The 19247-nt window shown below is 36.1% G+C and overlaps 1 protein-coding gene across 2 annotated transcripts in view; it reads right to left on the bottom strand.

Annotated features, from left to right (window-relative positions):
• ODAD2 (outer dynein arm docking complex subunit 2) overlaps positions 1-18850 on the bottom strand; it is a 69389-nt gene extending 50539 nt beyond the window's left edge. The window contains exons 1-5 of one of the 2 annotated variants that reach the window (XM_058030080.1): positions 18784-18850; positions 14165-14367; positions 12592-12714; positions 12249-12387; positions 190-336 (exon numbers count right to left, since the gene is read on the bottom strand). In XM_058030080.1, the coding sequence (XP_057886063.1) occupies positions 190-336; positions 12249-12387; positions 12592-12714; positions 14165-14358 (603 nt within the window). In that variant the 5' untranslated portion in view covers positions 14359-14367; positions 18784-18850. The remainder of the gene's footprint in view (positions 1-189; positions 337-12248; positions 12388-12591; positions 12715-14164; positions 14368-18783) is intronic. The other variant, XM_058030091.1, reaches the window with a different exon arrangement.
• Positions 18851-19247: the final 397 nt, after the last annotated feature.

Genomic DNA, 19247 nt, shown 5'->3' with positions numbered 1-19247 from the left:
TTATATTTAATCAGGAGAAAAGAAGGAAACTGAAAGTTAAAGACATAGATATCTTTCCTAAAAATCTGAAGAAAACAAGAAAATACAGAAATGAAAAATAAACTTTCTTTACACTCTGTAACTTTGAAACTCAATAAATATTCTAATAAAAAAGGCATATTCATTGCTCTGTTTGACAAAGCTCATTACCTGACATTTAATTTCTTCAGTATCAAGTAAATTAATTAACACTTCAAGACATCCAGTGTCTTTGATGGCCAGCTGACAGGTTTCTTCAGACAGATTGAAATCCCTCATTGAGCACAGTGCAATTAGAGTGGCTGTTGGATCACCACCCTAAAATAAAGCAAATAATTAAAAACTATGTAAAATGCATTTAATATAAAACCCAATCACTTCTAGTTGTGCTAGTAAAACTACTACTAAAGAAGAAACATGTTAGATATTTTGACTTTATAGTGTTCAATAACACAAACACAGTAAGAAATGGAATTATTGATAAAGTCTGTAAATGGCATAAAGATTCAAATGAGTGAATAGCTCAGGTGGAAAACTATTAACATGGCTTGCTGTGAATAGACCAGATTGAATGCTTTTCTAACCATTCAAGCTCTATTGAATAAGATAAGATAAGCTTTATTTCAGTCACTGCAACTAAACTTAAAGAAAAAAATCAAAGAACACAACGCAGGAAGTTAAGCCATATGACAGTGGATTCTTTTAAACCTCTAATACAGGTTTACTGTCAATAAAATCAAGGCTGAACCAACCTGCATGGAAGTTAGGAGAGCTGAGCTATAGCTGCAGCAGAAGCTGGAGTGAACATTGCCAGCTGGTACTAACGTGGAAGTTACAACTTAGAGTACCTAGTAAATCAAAGTGCAGCATCCACCTCCTGCATTCCAGGGAAGCTCTGGCTCCCATCCAGATCTGAGCTCTGCTGCCCAAGCCCATCTCTTTTAAATGAGAGTTTTGAATCTGGAAAGGATTTTTGGTCAACCCTTCCTTGAGGAAAATGTTCTGCTGAATTGTGGACATTATAATGAAACACAGAATATTACAAAACTGAGTAATATAAACCAGGTAGATCTAACAAAACCAGAACTTCTGAAGCGTATTTCTTAAATGTAAACAGAAACAGTAGGACAGACACAGTACAAAGGGAATTTAAATTTAACACGTTCTTCAAGTTGTTATAAATATAGTAAAGAATCACAAGTGAAAAAATACATCCAAAAAGAAACTGAGAGAACTACTTCATAAAGTATCAGACCAGTAGCTTACATCAGACAAAACACTTCTGCTGATCAATGAAGTATATATTCATAGTTCTTCATAATTTTTACCTACATTTCTTTTTACAACAGATACCAGAAAATTTCCCCACAAAAGTGGTTAAATACAAAGGTAATTTTTAAACAGTGTCCATGACAAAGATGCCCCCAATTTTTTTATATTATATTTTTAATTATATTTATCATCCTGACTTCAGCAGAATGAAATGTCTTCCTTTATTAACATATTTTAAACTACACTGAAAAAATGCCCTAGAGTATAAAATAATGTAACAAATTCTCAAATGTTTTCCTAGAGAAATCAGTCTATCCACACTTATAAAATTCTTAATTATATTTTTTAAAATCCCTACAACATGATTATAAAACTACAGAGAATATTCTGCAGCTCAGAAAAACAAAGAGCTGTCCTTTTATGAAATCTGTGGCCTTTTAACAGATTAGACTTTGATATTTACTTTGCTTTGTCTGATAAAAAATTTGCAACAGGAGTTTTAAAAAAAACTTGTCTTTTTATTATTTTAATAACTGTAAGAAGTACATTGCTAACCTGAAAAGTGATATCTCTCCTTGTGAGGACTGCTTCTCCTACAGTGAAACTGCATTTATACATAACATAGTAGTCCATAATTCCCTTATCTTACATGTATAATGGTTGGCATATGATAGTTAGTATGGACCAAGTTTTTAAAAAATAAACATTTTTTAATTTTCTTATAATGAATAAAAAATACAACCGTATATTATATATATATGCATTTTATTTTTTCAGCTTTAAAAATGAACACACCACTTTAAGTGTTTTTAATGTAAAACCACAATAAAATATTTTTCATATGTGCTGAAGCATCAATTCTACAAAATAAGAAATACTGCTGATGGTTTCAACAATTATTTTTTGTTTCTTGAAGTTATCATTACAGTAAGTCTTGTAGTAGTTACAGCATAGATTTTAACATGCATGGAAATAGTTACCTCTCCATTAAGTTGACATAAAATCTGCATCATGTTGTTATACCATTTGAAATCTGATATGTTGGAAGCAAAATAGATTCTACTGGCAGATCAACAGTCAATTTTAAGGCTTGAAATTAAACACAGACATTTTAAAATGTGTCTTTCTTCCTATATATCAGTATAACACATATATCCAAGAAAATAAACCAGTATCACTGTTACACTGTCAGTAAAACATCTTCTTGCACTGAATGTGTGATGTCTCTCTTACAATACTCAAGCTAACAAGTGAGAAAAACCGAGAATTACAGAACTACTGACAAGATCAAAAAAGAACGAAAATAAAAGAAAAACACAAGCAAATACAGACACAACCCAAAGTACAGTTACCAAGGAATACACTCGTTCAAACAATCATTTTGTTTGACTTCTGTAATAATCAAGAGGAAAACCCTGCTAGTCAATGGCAACTTTTCAACAAATGGAACCAAAAAAGCAAAAGGAGTAAGGGGTCTTTTTTATGCATTAACCTTTACTAAATTCTGCTAATGGCTACTTAATGTCTCTGACAGCATAGTGAACACTCTGGCTATGCTGAGGACATAACTAGTCAGTAAGTGCTTAGGTAACAGATGTTTTACACTAGATAAGCTCAATGGACTCTGCTCTGTGGTACTGAGAGAACTGGCTGATGCCATGATTAGTCTGCAGAACTGTAGGAAGAAATCTTTTGTTAGCAATAGAACACAATGCTGATATTATCTGTCAATATCACAGCATCGCCAAACAAAAAAAGCAAACTTTACAGAGAAAATTATAACCAGATTTGTAACCTGTAAGATACAAGAACTACTTTTTCTTTGGATTGGCACTGCTCAATTTAAGTACTACATTCATTATAGGTATTCTAGTTCAGAAAAAATACAGGGAAAGTTGATAAAGACCAGAGGATGTCAAAATCTCAAAATTACAATCTCTACAAAAAAAAATTGAAGGAACTGGAACTGTTTATTCTAAAGAAGACAATAGGAAGGTAGTTTAAAGAACACCTTCAATGCCAATCTGACCTCTCTTCTCCAGGTCCAGATGAGGAATAATGGGGTTTAAGAGCATCAGGGTTGATCTATGCTTGGTTAAAAAAAAAAAAAAAAAGGAAAAAAAAAAACTCAACAAAACCAACTTTATTAGTAAGAATATTTGATTTCTTGAATACATTGCTTACAGCATGAAATCTCCATGACAGGAAAGAAAAGCCAGAGAAATATTTGTCCAGAAGACCCACAAAGAATTGGTGCTGTTTTGGAGGCAAGCAGGTGGAGTCAATGACTTCCTACATTTTGCTCAAGTCCTATTGTCTGTTATTTACTATCATGAAATTTCATAAATAAGAAACGTTTTGGTATTTACTGATTTTCTTCAAAAAATTATTAACCCATAATGGATACTATGATCATAGATACAGAGAATAGATAATAAAATACACAGGCTTAAGTTTCAATAGCAGATGTCCAATCCCAATTAAACCATTCCTAGTCAATACAAAACTTCCATTTTTGAACTGATGATGTCAGTTCAGCAGTCTAGGAAAGAAAGATACAAAATTTACTCTAAAGTTAACCCTTTCAACTGAAACCTAAAGCCATTACAGAAGTACAACTAATAAAAGTATGAACAGGATTATAAAGAATATTATTCCAAATGTGTTGCCGAATTTGTAGCAAAATGAAAATATGTGAATGGAAATACAGAAACATTACAATCAAGTTACAGTGCAGTTTCCCAACCGAAAGCGAAATTAAAATGAAAATTGTACAGTTTTTGGCTCACAAATATCTCCATAAATACAGTACCTATTTGAAGAGTGTATTATTCATTTATTTAATCTGGCTTAGGATTTAGAGTGACCATGACTGAATGCTACCAGAAAGTGAAATATTTTACTCTGCATGGAAATGTCAAAGATGAGGTTTTTTTACTGTTTAGACCAATGGCTGAAATTTATTTTGCCAGAGTAAAAGTGTATTTTCTCTATTGTATTAAGTAAATCCTGGATAGGTGGCTAACTGTGCATGTCTGTGGTAACAAGCCTATGGCTGAATAACAGGGAAAAAATTGCTGCTTTTAGGAAATTTTGTCATTCTCCTGTGTAATATCCCAGTTTTGATTATGACTATATATAATCTGAATGGCAATTACAATATACTGGACAAAATTAAGACCAAACGTGCCAAGTCAATATATGTTTTAAAAATACTGAACAAACAAAATAGCATAATGTGATAGCCCAAAATAGTTGGTCAAATTAATATTACACCAGACTTTTAAAATTAAAATTCATTAATGGAACAAAAAACCTCCAAGGGAAAAAAAAAATGTTTAGTTGGAATCCAAACCTAAAGCTGTATTGTCATTTTTATAAAACAAAAATTTCAAAACAAAGATTAAAGTATGAAACAGAATTCTCAGTTTAAAAGTTTGTGACTTTATTTTCTGTTGAACTTTACTCTCTTAAATCACAGAGAAAATTTTGTAATTTTCTGCTAGAAAGTACTTTAACATCTAAATAAATTTTGATAAAGCTTAACAAAAGACTGAGTACTGCAGTACTCAGTATGTATAAAATACATAATATGCCAGAGCAAGGCAATTTTTTCTATGCTAGTCAATCTCTAAGCACACTGAGTTTTGTCATGGTTTAAATACTAGTTCCAATTTTTCATCTTAGTTTATAAAACATACAAGCTGCAACTTGTTAAGACATGACTTATAGACAAGTATAACTGAGTTATGGAATAATTCCCTGACCCACTTCCTGAATCTTCTGGCATTCTTTAGCTCCAGCCTGGCAGTATGTAAACCATACAGATTAATATAAGTAAAGCCAGTGGAAAATCACAGGCATCACAACATTTCAAAACATTCACACTGGACTACAACAATGCACAGAAGCTGCACTGTTTTAGTTGCAGATTGATACCTTGACCCTCACCCTACACAGTGCTAGAAGTGACATATATGTCATGACCCCCCTACAGTGAGTTTAAATTGTCATATTTTATGAAACTGAAAAGAAATGAGTTTCCAAACAAAAGGATGTCTATTATTTTCTGTGTGAACCAGCAAGTTTTGTTAGGCAAGCATTGATTCCCTCTTGAAAACTCTTCCAAGACATGTACCCATTCTGTTAGCTTTCCTTTTCTGATTCACAGAAATTGGAGGAGGAGGCAAAAGTCTAACAGTTCATGTGCAAACATATGAACTTTTACTTCCTTGGACTGGGAATAACAGAATATTTTCCTAGTAACTTCTTAAACCTCAAACTTGGAAAGAAGTGAAATGGTGACCCCAAAACCACAGAAAACCTGGCCAAGATAATATATAATATCTTAACAGTGCAAGTTTATCTTCTACTCCATTGTGAAATTTTCAGTTTAGGAGTGTATTTCTTCCCCAGATCCACATGGACAATTTTGTAAGAACACCTAATCTGAGGAAAATAAAGTATATACGTGTTTTAAAAGAACATGTAGAAATTAGAAGCAAACAGAATTGAATGAGAAAGGGAAAAGGGTCTAGTAATAAATTTTTAAAAGAAAAAACCCTACACAAACAGCACTACTGTTAACAGTAATATAACACTGTAAACCCTGACTGGAGACTTGGAGATGAGACATTTGCTGTCCATTTCACACATGTGCTTCTGATCTTGTGTGACAGTGTCAGACCTGCCTAAGCAATTCTGACTGTCTAGTACTTGGCTCAGGAAGAGGATAAAAGCATTAATGCTATTACTACCATTTTAATTAGGTATCCAGGTAACTTAGGAAACCAGTGGATGTGAATCTGAGGAGAAAAGTTAATGAGGTTCAACTAGGAAGGACTTCTGCCTCTGCAGGCTGCTGGAGAGCCTGCACGCTGTGGAAGCTTCATAAGCACTGAACAGACAGAAGAGGCAGTGTCATTTGAAACTAGCCAAAAATAATTTTGCAAGGAAAACAAAATTATAGCAATAGTTTATGAAAACCTAAGAGACAGGTGTTCTCTGGAGAAATAAAACAAACTTAGAAACGGGGCTTAGTGAGAGCATAGGAAAAACAAATATGGGTGAAGACACGGCTGAAGCACAGGCGTGCTTCTGGAATAACAGTGTGGAGTGAGCTGTTATTTGACTGAGTCCAGAGCAATGTGGGACACTTAGAAACAACACAGAATGTTGTTTTCACTACTTAAAACTCTCGCTACCTTTCAGACACAATCACATCCTAATTATTAGGAAACATAACAATTTCATTATCTACTTCATGAATATAAATCAGAAGTCAGATTGAGACAATTGTGGCAATTTACTACTATTTTAGAGGTATTACAGTTATGGTGTCAAAGCCATAGCTCATTAATTTCATTACCTGTTTTCATCAAAGACTACAACCCTGTAGAAAGAGGAGAATCACTTAAGTTACTTTACATTCTTTTCCTCAGTCCATTATTTTTCATCTACTATTTCTTCTTTCTCCTTTTTTACTGAATTCTGTTTACTTTTTTTTTTTTCTAGATTGACTTTCATCTCATCAGCTATGAAACTCTAAGGAATGTGTGACCCTGTAAACATTAATTAAACCTTCACTACACAGAAATTCATCCGAGTTGGTATCAGTGTTAATGGTCAAAATTCAACTGGTGGTTATGAATTTTATATGTCTCTTGGGATGAAGAATGATTGCATGGTATTTTGAACAGGGAGTTATTCCAATGCTTCAAAGTTGCCAATTATAATAATAATCTGAGAGTTCACCATTTGCCAAATATTTCCTACCTAGTAAAGTTATCATAAAACTATTTCTTTTTCATGATCAGCACTATCAAGGTCGTTAGGAAACACATATCTTAACTATAAATTGAATTTTTCACATATTTTTATTTCCTTTTTTTTCCCAGTAATCACATTCTTTACTGAATTTTAAGATAAAATCTTGGCTAATACTGGAAGATGGGAGCAAGAGATATTCATGAACAGTAGAGGAGAGTGATATGAAGGCTGATAGGTTTGCCAGGGCTGACCAAACATGTGCCATGAAACACTAGCAGGTGGCACATGATTATGTCACATACCTTTCGTATCTTCTGAAAAATAAGTCTTAGCCAGACTAAAGCAAAGTTTATTTTTCATCTTTACCTTTCCATCCAGTTGAAAACCTCCTTCAGATTACCCCACCTATACTTTCATAAAGAAGGAAAAGATTTGTTGTTGGACATTTTACTAATAAGGTGAGTTGGTCAAAGTGGTCAGTCCTGAAAAAGGGCCTTACACAAAGTTACTACATGTACAAAAATATTTTACATGCACTTACATGTGTTTATTATGTATTTACTAGCTAAAACAATCTCATGTAAGTCTTGCCAATAAGATATTATAAAGAAAAAACATTTCACTCTTGTCCACAGATTGTAGAAAAAGCTTTGATGTGCAGTATATGTCCTACACAGAGTAGGGACTTCTGCATTAGATCCTAACATTTGTATCCATCACACACACAGGGTCACATTTCAAGACTGTGGAAACATCCATAAACAGAGATTTTAGACTTTTCACTTTAAACAATTAGTATTTGAAGATCCATTGTATTCCTTAGGGTGGGATGTTCATGTCTTATTCTGAGGTCCTGCACATTAGAATAAAGTAGAATTACTTTTCTGCTAATCCCAAAATGCAATTGACTTCTTAATACGTGGCTCATGAAACTGATTCAAATTTTTATAATGAGCACTAGTATAATCTTAATAATATGGAATGTTTCCAGTACCATTATAACTTAAAGAGAGCTATACTTTTTCATGATGCAGTTCAAAAATACTGTCTGTCCTCTATTGCTGTAAATTTTGAGAAAAATCTACAAGCCACATCAATGGCTTCACAAGTGCCATAAATTTATAACTGGTTCTCATAAAAGAGTTGCTGTATACATCAGCTGCTAAACTACACAATTCTCATGTGCACATGGGCACCTGGGAGCTGCAGCTCAATGCCACTCTCAGGGGACATCCTCCCTGGCTCCAGTGAAGTGCCACAGCCTTTCTCCAGCTCCTGGGCCTGGCACAGGGCACAAACAGCCAGGGAGAGACAGCAGATTTGTCCATCTATGATTCCAAAGTAGAAAAGAAACACAATGCTGTTCTGGGAATGAGGTCTTTTGCACTGGATTAATTCCAAACAGATATCAAATTAAAGGATATATTACATGAAGTGTGAGATTTGACTGGTTTCACTAGCCTAATCCTGAAATATAGCCAAGAGTAGAATGACTTTCCACATAAGAAAATGAAGGATGAATTCTGTAACTGACGTGGTCCTGCAGAACTCTATTCATCCTCATCCTGGCATAGGTGTACATCTGAATCATGCCCTTACAGGGAACCAAAGTCAAACAGCACAAGGGCTTAAGGAATTTAATATTTATTCTGGATATTGGCATTATTCCTGGCACAGTCACCAGCCCAATTCACCCATTAACATCTCAGTTTTACCATAAAACTGGCAATAGTCAATGCTCAACTGTGGACAGCACACAGCCCAGCTCTCACCCTTTTTTTTTTCCAGTGAACAGCCCCAGATCTGCCACAAAGACTCTGCATTTCTACCTGATGTTCTCCATTTCTAGAAAAAGGATAATTGAAAAAGATGACCCCTTCGTCCTACTCCTAAAATTTTTCAGATGTGAAATATAGTCCTTCATCTAGAAATCCAAGTCTTCAGAAGTGCCAATTTAATAAATAATGTCAAATCTGAAGTAGGCTGGGTGAATCTCACTGTTACAAACACCTACAGAGCACCTCATTCCCATTTTATCTACTCTGGCCCCAAAGGATGTCTAACACAAGGACATCCCAAGCTCACTGATCTATTTTGCTGCTCATTGCTAAGTCAATGGGGAGGCATGGCAGGAACACACATGCTCCAGCTCCTGCTGCATAGCTCTGGGAAGCCTGAAGGTAGGACAAGGAGCCAGACCACAGAAGCAGCTGCTTCCCAGAGGAACAATTCCAACGTGGATACTCTTTCCCAGAAAGGAAAGGGAGTGGAGAAGGGCAAAAAGTCAGAAGGGAATTTCCTCAGCACTGGAATTTTCTCTCCATGAAGAGGAATACAAGTACAGAGCCTACAGGCACAACTCACAGGATCTTGCAAGTTTGCTTTATACAAACAGCAACCATCTTTTTAACATTTAATGACAATCTAACAATACAGAAAAACTAGGTTTTCAGGTTTTATGGGAGTTTCTTGTTTGCAAATTGATCTTTTATAGAGTCTTGCTGAATTGTGATTCCCACTAACTTAAACAGACATTAGAAAAATCATTGCATCTACAAATTATTGCATTTTCTTGGTATATTGACCAAATATTCTTTAAGGCATTTTATTAATTTTTTCAGATGGGCAAACAACACAAGCCCTTTGAAATTTGTGCTTCTATATAAATATGCTTGTAGATACTTAAATAACACAGTCATAAATTTATTTTCTCTTACGTTGCATGAACACTTGCCCACATGAACAACAAGAATGCCAAAAAATCTCCCAAGTCTGGCCAGAGGTGCAGTATTTATACTTGAATTAAAATGAATTCCATGTGCAAGCTAGAGTAGCACTCCATCAATAAAACATTTCAACCACTGTCTGTGGTATGGCACTGAGGCATCTCTTTTCAGCTTTATCTGACACTAGGGAGTTCTTGCTTTATGCAGCTAAGAATGAACATGGAACTATTTTCACAGAACTGTTTTATCTTCAAATACTTAGTTTAATTTATATCTAACTTAAAGAACTATAGGAAGACTCAGGTGTGCATGAATATGTAAAGAAGTATATATTTGAATTTTCACAACAAAACTTTTTCATATTATTGAAGTTTATATTATAAACTTCTTAATGAGTACTCACTGTCTGATCAAAAATGCTGCCCTGTCATTTCCTAGTTCTAAACCATTATGTAATTTTGTTTGATGACAACTGGAACAAAATAAAGTCAATTTCTGAAACAGAGGTGCATGAAAAACATGCTTTCCTATTTGTCATTCTCACTCTTCTTTCAGAATGGTTTTATGCAAATGTAGATATGAATTTCAATACTGATTTAAGTTCAATACTAAAATCTAAACCCAACTATATGAAGGATCGAGAGAGGAAAGGGACTTTGAAAATTAATTAATCAGGAGAGAAGATCTTTGTCAGTAAAGTGGGTAGTACATAAATGGGCCAATTAAAAGATTAGTAGGAATGCATCAACAATAATGAATTTCGAGTATCTCCTCCAGGAGGACCTTGGGTCTTTACTAAAAAGTAGCATGCTTGTTTCTCTGAGCTCTCTGAAAAGTACAGAGTTGCTTCATAACACAGAGAGAAGTAAGCTATTAACAAACTGAAAGGTTTGAAAGCATCCTGTTGAACTGCAATTACACATGAGTAGGAAGAATTCTATAATACAAAATGTGAACATGCTGTGTTCAGTATTAGGAAGAGCTGAGCAAGTTACATGCTCAAAGTTACATTTGCAAAGGGTTATTTTGCCATAGCCAAAATGACAAAAATACAGAGGTCCAACCTAGAAAAAATAAATGTAGATGGGCCTGTGTTATCCATGTTTGTCTGTGTCCCTTTGCCAGGTCCACCAGCAAGGCCCCCCAGACATGAACTGAAAACAAGCAGTGTGAGTACTCTGAATACATTTTAAAAGACTGAGTTACTCTTCTACAGTACTTAAAAGGACTGTGAGGAGCCAAAACTTTGCTTATTCCTCACAAGTAATTAATTGTAGAATCAATCATACAATCATAAAGGTTGGAAAAGATCTTCAGGACCATCAAGTCCAACCTTTGACTGAGCACTGCCACGTCAACTAAACCACAGTACCAAGGCCACATCCAGTCATTCCTTGAACACTTCCCCAGATGGTGACTCCACTGTTGTGGTAACTTCCCTGGGCAGCCTGTTCCAATGCTTAACCATCTTTTCAGTGAAAAACTATTCCCGATGTCCAGCCTGAACCTCCCCTGGCACAACTTGAGGCCATGTCCTCTTGTCCCATCTCTGGTCACCTGGGAGAAGAGGCTGACCCCCACCTGGCTACAACCTCCTTTCAACCAGTTGGAAGGAGTGATGAGCTCACCCCTGAGCCTCCTTCTCTCCAGGCTGAACAAGCCCAGCTCCCTCAGCTGCTCCTCATATGACTTGCCCTTTCTGGTGCACCAAAAGCCAACACCATTATTTCATCTGTCGGATGTGCATTCTCTGTAGTTGCACTCAAAAAAATAAATAAGCCAGTGCTTTTATTAGCAACTTAACAGAACATAAATTCCAGTATGAACTTGTAAAGGAACTTCTCCTGAGGGAAAAACATAATTAGAGTTTTCCAGAATAGTACAGGGTTGTTGGGGTTTTGATCTGTTTCAGACATATTCAGAATTCTAACTATCTATATTTATAGGTTCCAAAAGATTTTCAACAAGTCTGTGTAAAAACGTTTTCTTGGTTTGTTTTAGAAGATGCCTGTTTATCATACATTTTCCTGTCCACTAAAGCATCTATCCAGACACAAGACCATGTTAGAATTATTTCAGACATGCATTAATCACAGTTGATGAAAGACTTTAGGCAACTATTCAGTTTTAATAAAAACTCTTGAAAGTTATTATCCACATAAAGAAATCTCTTGGAAAGTTTCGTACAAAAAGCAAAACAGAAACCCAATAATTAATAAAGAGATTATGCCATCTTACGTTTTAAATAACACTGAACAGATGGTTTAATCTAAAGGGCTATATAAGCCAAAAACAGCAGATTAAAAAGTGCATGATAGGAAAGTCCACAGTTCCAGGATTTGAAAATACTACACCACAGGGCTATACTAAAGTATAATGAAAGAGGAAAGGATAAGGAACTGGTCTGGTCTCCTCAAATGTAACTATTTTTAGTTTTTATACAATTTATCAATGCTTACTCACTTTTACATATTTTGCAAGTTTTTGAATTCCCCAGTATTCTGCTGACAAATCGCTGCCTCCTTCCTGACGACGTACAGGGTGTTCATCCTCATCAGTCTCTGAGGAACTTTCACTATCCTCAAGGCTGATTGATGCTTTACTAAAAACAAATAAACAGAATCACCAATTTCAAATAGTTATAAACTATGATATGGACAAGCATATTTCAAACAGGTATGACAACACAGCCTAATAACTAGAAAAATTCAACTAATATTACCAAATGGTAAGTATAGTGATAATTACTGTACATAGGGAAAATAAAAATTAAAAAATTGAGGAAGGAAAAATAACTCATCCATACCATTTTGAAGTTTCTTGAATTTTAACTGATTTAGATTTGCCACTGGCTTTCTTTTTTGCAGTCAGAGATCCAGTTCTACTTTTCCCTTCTCCTTCAGAGTATTTTTTTCGAACCTTGTCACTACTGGATTTGGGTTTATTTAAAAAAAAAAAAAAAAAAAGAACACAGAAATTATTTTTTTCCAGAATATTCTTCAGCATAGTGTGATTCAGAAAACTCCTGATTGTCCATGCATTAGCAGTTTTGAATGGATGAATAGAATAAATGTCTCTGGTTGATTCTTGAACTCACACAAACAAATGAATTTACTATATTCTGGCAAAGAATGTGAGTGCTTGGCGATGTGGCATATGAAGGCATCTCTCCCTTTGTTCTGAACAATCTCACTGGCTCATTTTAATTTGATGCCCTTATTTTTGTCCTAGAACAGACAGTGACTATCTGTTTCCTATTTACCATCCCCAGACATGAGTTTCTGTATCTTTCTTCTTCTCCTCCTCTAGTCATCTTATTTCCAGGCAGTTTGGTCTGCCTAATTCTTCCACACACTTAGATGTTCCACAGCTTTGATCATGCTGAATACAGCATATATTACTTTCCTCATATTCCAAAACACTCCTACTTTTAACTGGCCACAATCTCTGGTCCTTTTTTTTGTCCCAAAATAACAATGTTGTGAAAGCAAAATGTCTTTTTGAGCCTGAGCTAGTCACTTTATCACAGTCACAAGAAAAAAAAGAGAATATTACTTATGATTGCAGTCAATTTCACTACATTAAGACTTCATCAGTAACTGTGGGAAAAGGTTAGCTCTTGATTTGGAAAGCCAATTTCTTTCTAATTGATAACCATAAGTCACATCCAACATCTCAAAATGTTTCTTGCAACTTATTAAATTGGTAGACTTGAGAAAGAGACTATTTTTTGTAGGATGACATTGAAAGGCTTTGTAGGATGACATCTGAAAGGCAGATCTTCTTCTTCCTTCACTTACACAAAATCAGGAAACATGAAATCAAAACAGAGGACTATCTTCAGAAGACAAATCCAACAATATACAATATATGTATACTCTCTTTTGAGTGTTCAAACTTTGAGATAATCTCATCAGTGAATATCATTGCTAAGCAGAGCTAGAGAAATAGCTCATATAATACAAAATCAAGTGGCAGTAACAAGAGTCATTCTGATTTTCCACCCAGAACCTCTTTCACCTCGCTCAGAAAGTGTGGTTTAGATCAGGTTTTCTAATCAGTCTTGCTTAAAAGGCATTTTACACCAAAAAATATGATGATATCACAGTCTTGGAGAACCAGTACTGCAGATGACTGCAAGTTCCTTCCCTGCCTTGCTGTGGAAATGATGTCACAACATCAAAGTTGTCACATGACAGAAAAAACCTGAGAATTCTCTTTGGTAGTCCAAACTCTCTCCTTGGTAATTAACATGTAGTAGGCTTTGTTTTATTCCTCCTAAGTTAAGACAATAATGGAAACCTGTAACATGCATCCCCATCATTAGCACAGTTTAGATAGCTCTAAAGGCAAATTCAATTTTAAAGAAAATTACTTACCTTTGGGAAGCAGAAATCCCACTGCTCTTCCACTTCATATGTGGTTTTGACCTCTGGTCAGTGGGTCCTGTTGAACAAGTTTTCCCTTTCTCACATTCAGTCTTTTCTGTAAGATTATGAAGGCTCTGTGATTGGCCAGAAATCTCAGCACTTTCCACATGCTGATTCTTCTTGTGTGCTGGTTCTTTAGACATACTGGATTCCTAGTAAAAGGAGACATGTTTTTTCACTCATATTGCTATATGAATAATGAATATTAAACCACTAAGTTATAAGCAAAATTCTAGGACTCTGTGCTTAAAAACTGCATGCATTAAACACAGAATAAGATTCTAAACACAAAATTATATTGTCCTTAAAAGAACAAAACATTAATTAGAAAAGTAGCAGTTATCATATGCAAATTGAGGATTTTTTATGTAAATCAAGTTGAAAAATTTAGAATTTCAGGAAAATCTTTCAATATTTGGTGTTGTTTGATTTTTAATATGTCAAAAATCTGTAACATAAGCACTTTTATAGAATCTAGATCCAAATGAGTTTTAAGATTTAGACATGCAAAGTCAGCCTTCTGCTTTCAATGGAACACTTACATTAAAACTATTTCCCTGCATAAAGGATTTACAAAAAATTCCCACAAAAAAAGTAATGAACATAAAACTGAAAATAGACTATCATAAACTGCTAGACTTCAGTTCCAAGTAATTTAATTTGATATAGCTTAGAATTAATATAAACACATTCCATTTCATTTTTTTCATCTTCTGTCTCTCAGGACAAAACAGCGTTGAACAAGTCACATACACGAATGGAGCTGAGTGTCACCTACCAATCCTTCAGCTGTCAGTGTCTAGCACCATGGCTAATCAATAACATACAGAACAGAAAGGACTCTTGTCAACTCTCACTCTCTATTGGAACACACTCAATTTTTACAGGAAAGTCAGAATATGATCGTTACTTATTATTATTATTGTTGTTATTGCAGCTGTCAGTCCCAGATAGGTGAAGACATTCCTTTGTGTGCCTGATTCAAGGCAGTTGAAGGAGACTGTCACAGCAGGCTCTGTTTTCCACTGGTCCCTGATGAGAATCGGCTGTTGAAGCCTTGCCAACTCAAGTGTCTAATTCCAAACTAACTCATGCTAATGCTCTCATTCTGAAAATGTACTCCAGACAAGACAATTTAGCACATGATAAACGAGATAAATCACAGGGGAATTGGTGCTGTAGCTTGATCAGTTAAGCATACTTTAAAAAGCATGTTTGCTACAGCACTATATGCCAACACAGCAATTCTGAACGTTAGCTTAAACAAGGCCAGGCAGATATTATAAAAGTTAATTGGTTTTGCAATATATGTGTATGTAATGAGCTTTTTGAAGCTCTCCTCTCCTCAGAAAATAAATCAAAACTATTTCCACTCATATTTTACTTCATTTAGTTAAACTTAGAAATACAGCTTTTCTCTGCATTTCAGTTCTAGAGCAGAGAAGGTTTTCCCACAGGTATAAATGTTCTGCAGCTCTATGATATTAACTTGTTTAAATTCCAGTCATAGAAAGCAGAATGTACTACACCAACTCTTCAGCAAGGCAAGATGATAAGAAATTCCAAAATAAGAAAGGTAAAATGTATACTCTTCTGCATAAACTTATTTACACAGCCAGAGAACGAGTGTATGATTTACATGAAAATTGAAGGAAAAACAAGGTAAGTTCTGTTTATTTGCTCTAATTTAACAAGTGTGACTTATTAAGTGCAACTTAAAAAGTTACAATATATTCATAAGGGCAGAAAAGTAGTAAATAAAGTCATGTTATCATCAATAGTAACATAATTCTATATTAACATTTAGGATTACATCTGACAAAACAGTAAAATGTTACCACATTTTGCCTTTCATGATCATCAAATTAAGCCAAATCACTGCAAATAAATTAAACCAATGTCTCAAAACATTCATATGTTGTCCTATTTATGAAGTGTAAACCAATGTGTAGGCATAACATTAAAGCAATACTTGCCTATGAGATAAATAAAGATTTTGGAACTTAATACATTTTCAAAGAGAACAACTCACAATTCTGATTCCAATATTGTTAATGTAAGCTAATGTGTATATGTGTATTACTTGGAATGCTCTGTTCTTTCAAAATTGTCTAATATCTGTATCTTAAAAAAATAAGTATCAGCCCTAAATCCCAGAAAATCAGAACTAGAGGATAAGGAAATTTCACTGTTAATTTCTTCCTTCTTTCAATAATTAAAATTGCATGTAAATAACCACAACGAAACTCTTGACAGGTTTTGGCCTGTGAGGAATTTTACCTCCAAGTAATCTGTTAAAACCACACTAGAAATCTAAAAAAAATTAGTTTTATCAGGAACAAGGAAACAACTAAAATTGTACTGGTACTGTGTGATTCTAGCTAATACAGAGCTCTAAATAAAAACCAAACCACTTGCATTTGACAGTGTCTGAATCAAGATAAAGTGTGTAAGCTTAACTTAACTCTCAGCTCTGATATTTAAATCAGGCAGTTCTCATAAGAAAGTTGGGCAATTATTTATGTTTGGGTTAGGAAGAATGAAAATAAAAAATTAAGTGGTTTTCGTCACAGAAAAATACTGTAATAAAAAGCTGACCTTTTCCATACAAATATCACATTTTCCTGCTTTAACATTTCCACTGCTCCATAAAGAACAAGACCAGAAGACAGACAAAACATTTCATGCAAAACTAGAAGCTGACCTCACATGTTGGATCAAACCCCATCAAAAAGTATGATAGAGCAACACATGAAATGGTGCACTACTTGCTGTTTACAAAAGAAACATATTTTTTTAAAATTGAAACTTAAAAAAGCATTCCAGTCTTCAAAATTCTTCATTTAATCATAGATTTATCTTTGATAAAAAACATAAATGTTCAGCCAGGTTTACAATGTAGTTCTTACCAATGTACATTTGCACAAAGGACACCAAGTAATAGTAAATAAATACCTGTCTGGCCATATTTTCTACAAATCTAGGCGATCACCCCTTAAAAATGTGACTATGTCTTTATACAGATCACTTTTTCTTTCATAGTCAATATCTTTACACTTTAGCTGACCCTTAAAAAAAGAATACATTTAAAATTGTTAATAGTTATGCCTTACACAGGTAATTTAATGTGCATCATAAAATAGGGCAAAAGAGCACCAAGGTCATATCGTAATGAATTAGATAAAGAAGTCTCATGCTCAGCAAAGTTGACCAAACTTCAAAAATGCTTCTTAAAGATGCATGGATCATCTCCATGGACCCCAACAGATGATCAAGACCTTACACAGGATTTTGCAGGCAATAACCATCAGTTAATTGTACCCCGGGTAGTTCCACTGAAAAGAATTTATGGTTTATGGGAAACAATCAAGTAAATATGAGCTTCGTGTGCAGTATGGCAGATGTTTAAAAGGCACAGAAAATAACGACATGGCTGCCTGAGCTTCATGAGTTTCATGCGTTAAAAATGTGCCAAGTCAAAATTTCCCTGGATTTTTCAACTCTTAGGAAATCAGTTTGTGGAGTTATGCCTGACAGATCCAGTCTCTCTTCAAAATGAATGTAAGAGCTCTGGTCACTACTTAACACATGTAATGGTCTAAACAAAACCCATCCAAGAGGAAGAAGGGAGCCAAAATGAAAAGAAGGAGAAAAGAGACCAGTAATTTCTAAAAAGTTTCTTCTGAAAGAAGAAGAAACTCCTGATCATTTATAAAATGACCAAAGCAAGCTCTACTAGCCCCACATAATAATACAGCGCCTCAGAACAAGAGCAATGAGGCACTGGAGAGACATCCACACAGGTACCCACAGGACCTTTAAACAGCAATGGTTGAAGAACTTTTATTTAAAGACTAATCAGTGCTAGCAGTGTCACCTGAGCCCACCTTGGCAAAGAGACCCTGTCACTAACCGAGCTCTCAAACGGTCAAATACGCTGTGGCTGCTAGGATTTGAAATAAACCTACCTAGGAACGAACAAATTCTTTTAACTCATTTAAATCCCTGAGGAGGGGAAGGGCGACCTTATGAAGACAACTTGCAAATTTTAAAGAAATGGGGAAATCAGGTGCAAACACTGATTATTTCCCGCTACCATTAGAAATTCCGGCAGCCGACAGCAGGAGGCCTCTATTGAGGCTGTAGCAAAACGATCCTCCTATTCAAAGCCCCCAGTGCAGGGGGACCCGCACGGCCCCATGGCCCCCCGAGGCTGGAGGGAAAGGATCCCCCTGTTCAAAGCCCCCAGTGCAGGGGGACAGGCACGGCCCCATGGCCCCCCGAGGCTGGAGGAAAAGGATCCCCCTGTTCAAAGCCCCCAGTGCAGGCGGACAGACACGGCCCCATGGTCCCCGACGCTGTCCCCGAATGGCGGACACAGAGGGCCAGCCCTGCCCGCCCAGCCGGGGCAGGCCGAGCGCGGCGGGCCCGGGGCGGCCTCGGCCGTGTTGGCAGCGCGGGGCAGGGTCAGGGCTGGGAACGGGAGGGAGCCGGGAGCCCAGGGCGCGGAGCAGGGACACAGCAGAGCCCGGGGGTCGCACGCAGCCCGCCCCATGTCCGGCCCTCACCTCGGCCCGGGCCGGCCGCGCCTCGCCCCACCATGGCCGGTGGCGTTGCCGTGGGGACGGGCCGGCGTTACCGGGACAGCGGGAGCAGCCGCGGCCCCGGGCGGAATTCCTCGTCCGAAGGGAAGGGGAGCGACATTTGAACTCGTCAGGCGGGCTGTGTGCCCTCGGTGTAGAGTTAAATAATGCAGTAATTAGAGTTACCTTGCACCAGAGGCCAAAGGAAGAGCACCCAACGGTTTTTAGCTTGAATTTTAGCCAGTACAGCTGAAACCTTTCCCTGGCGGTCAGCGGTTACAGGGAAACAGCTTTAATTAATAAAGGTTAAGATTGACCACTTCTAGTTCTTGAGGCAGTGTGACAGATCGTGCTTGAAACGCTTATTGTTAAAGGAAATGTAATGTATAATTCATGTTTGTTGAAGGAAGTGAAAGAAATAGGTATGGGCAGTGCTAGTGAATAAACTC

This window comes from Melospiza georgiana, chromosome 1 (assembly GCF_028018845.1).
Source record: "Melospiza georgiana isolate bMelGeo1 chromosome 1, bMelGeo1.pri, whole genome shotgun sequence".
NCBI lineage: Eukaryota > Metazoa > Chordata > Aves > Passeriformes > Passerellidae > Melospiza > Melospiza georgiana.
Note: the sequence above shows the minus strand (reverse complement) of the source record. Positions and strands in the feature narration are given on the sequence as shown.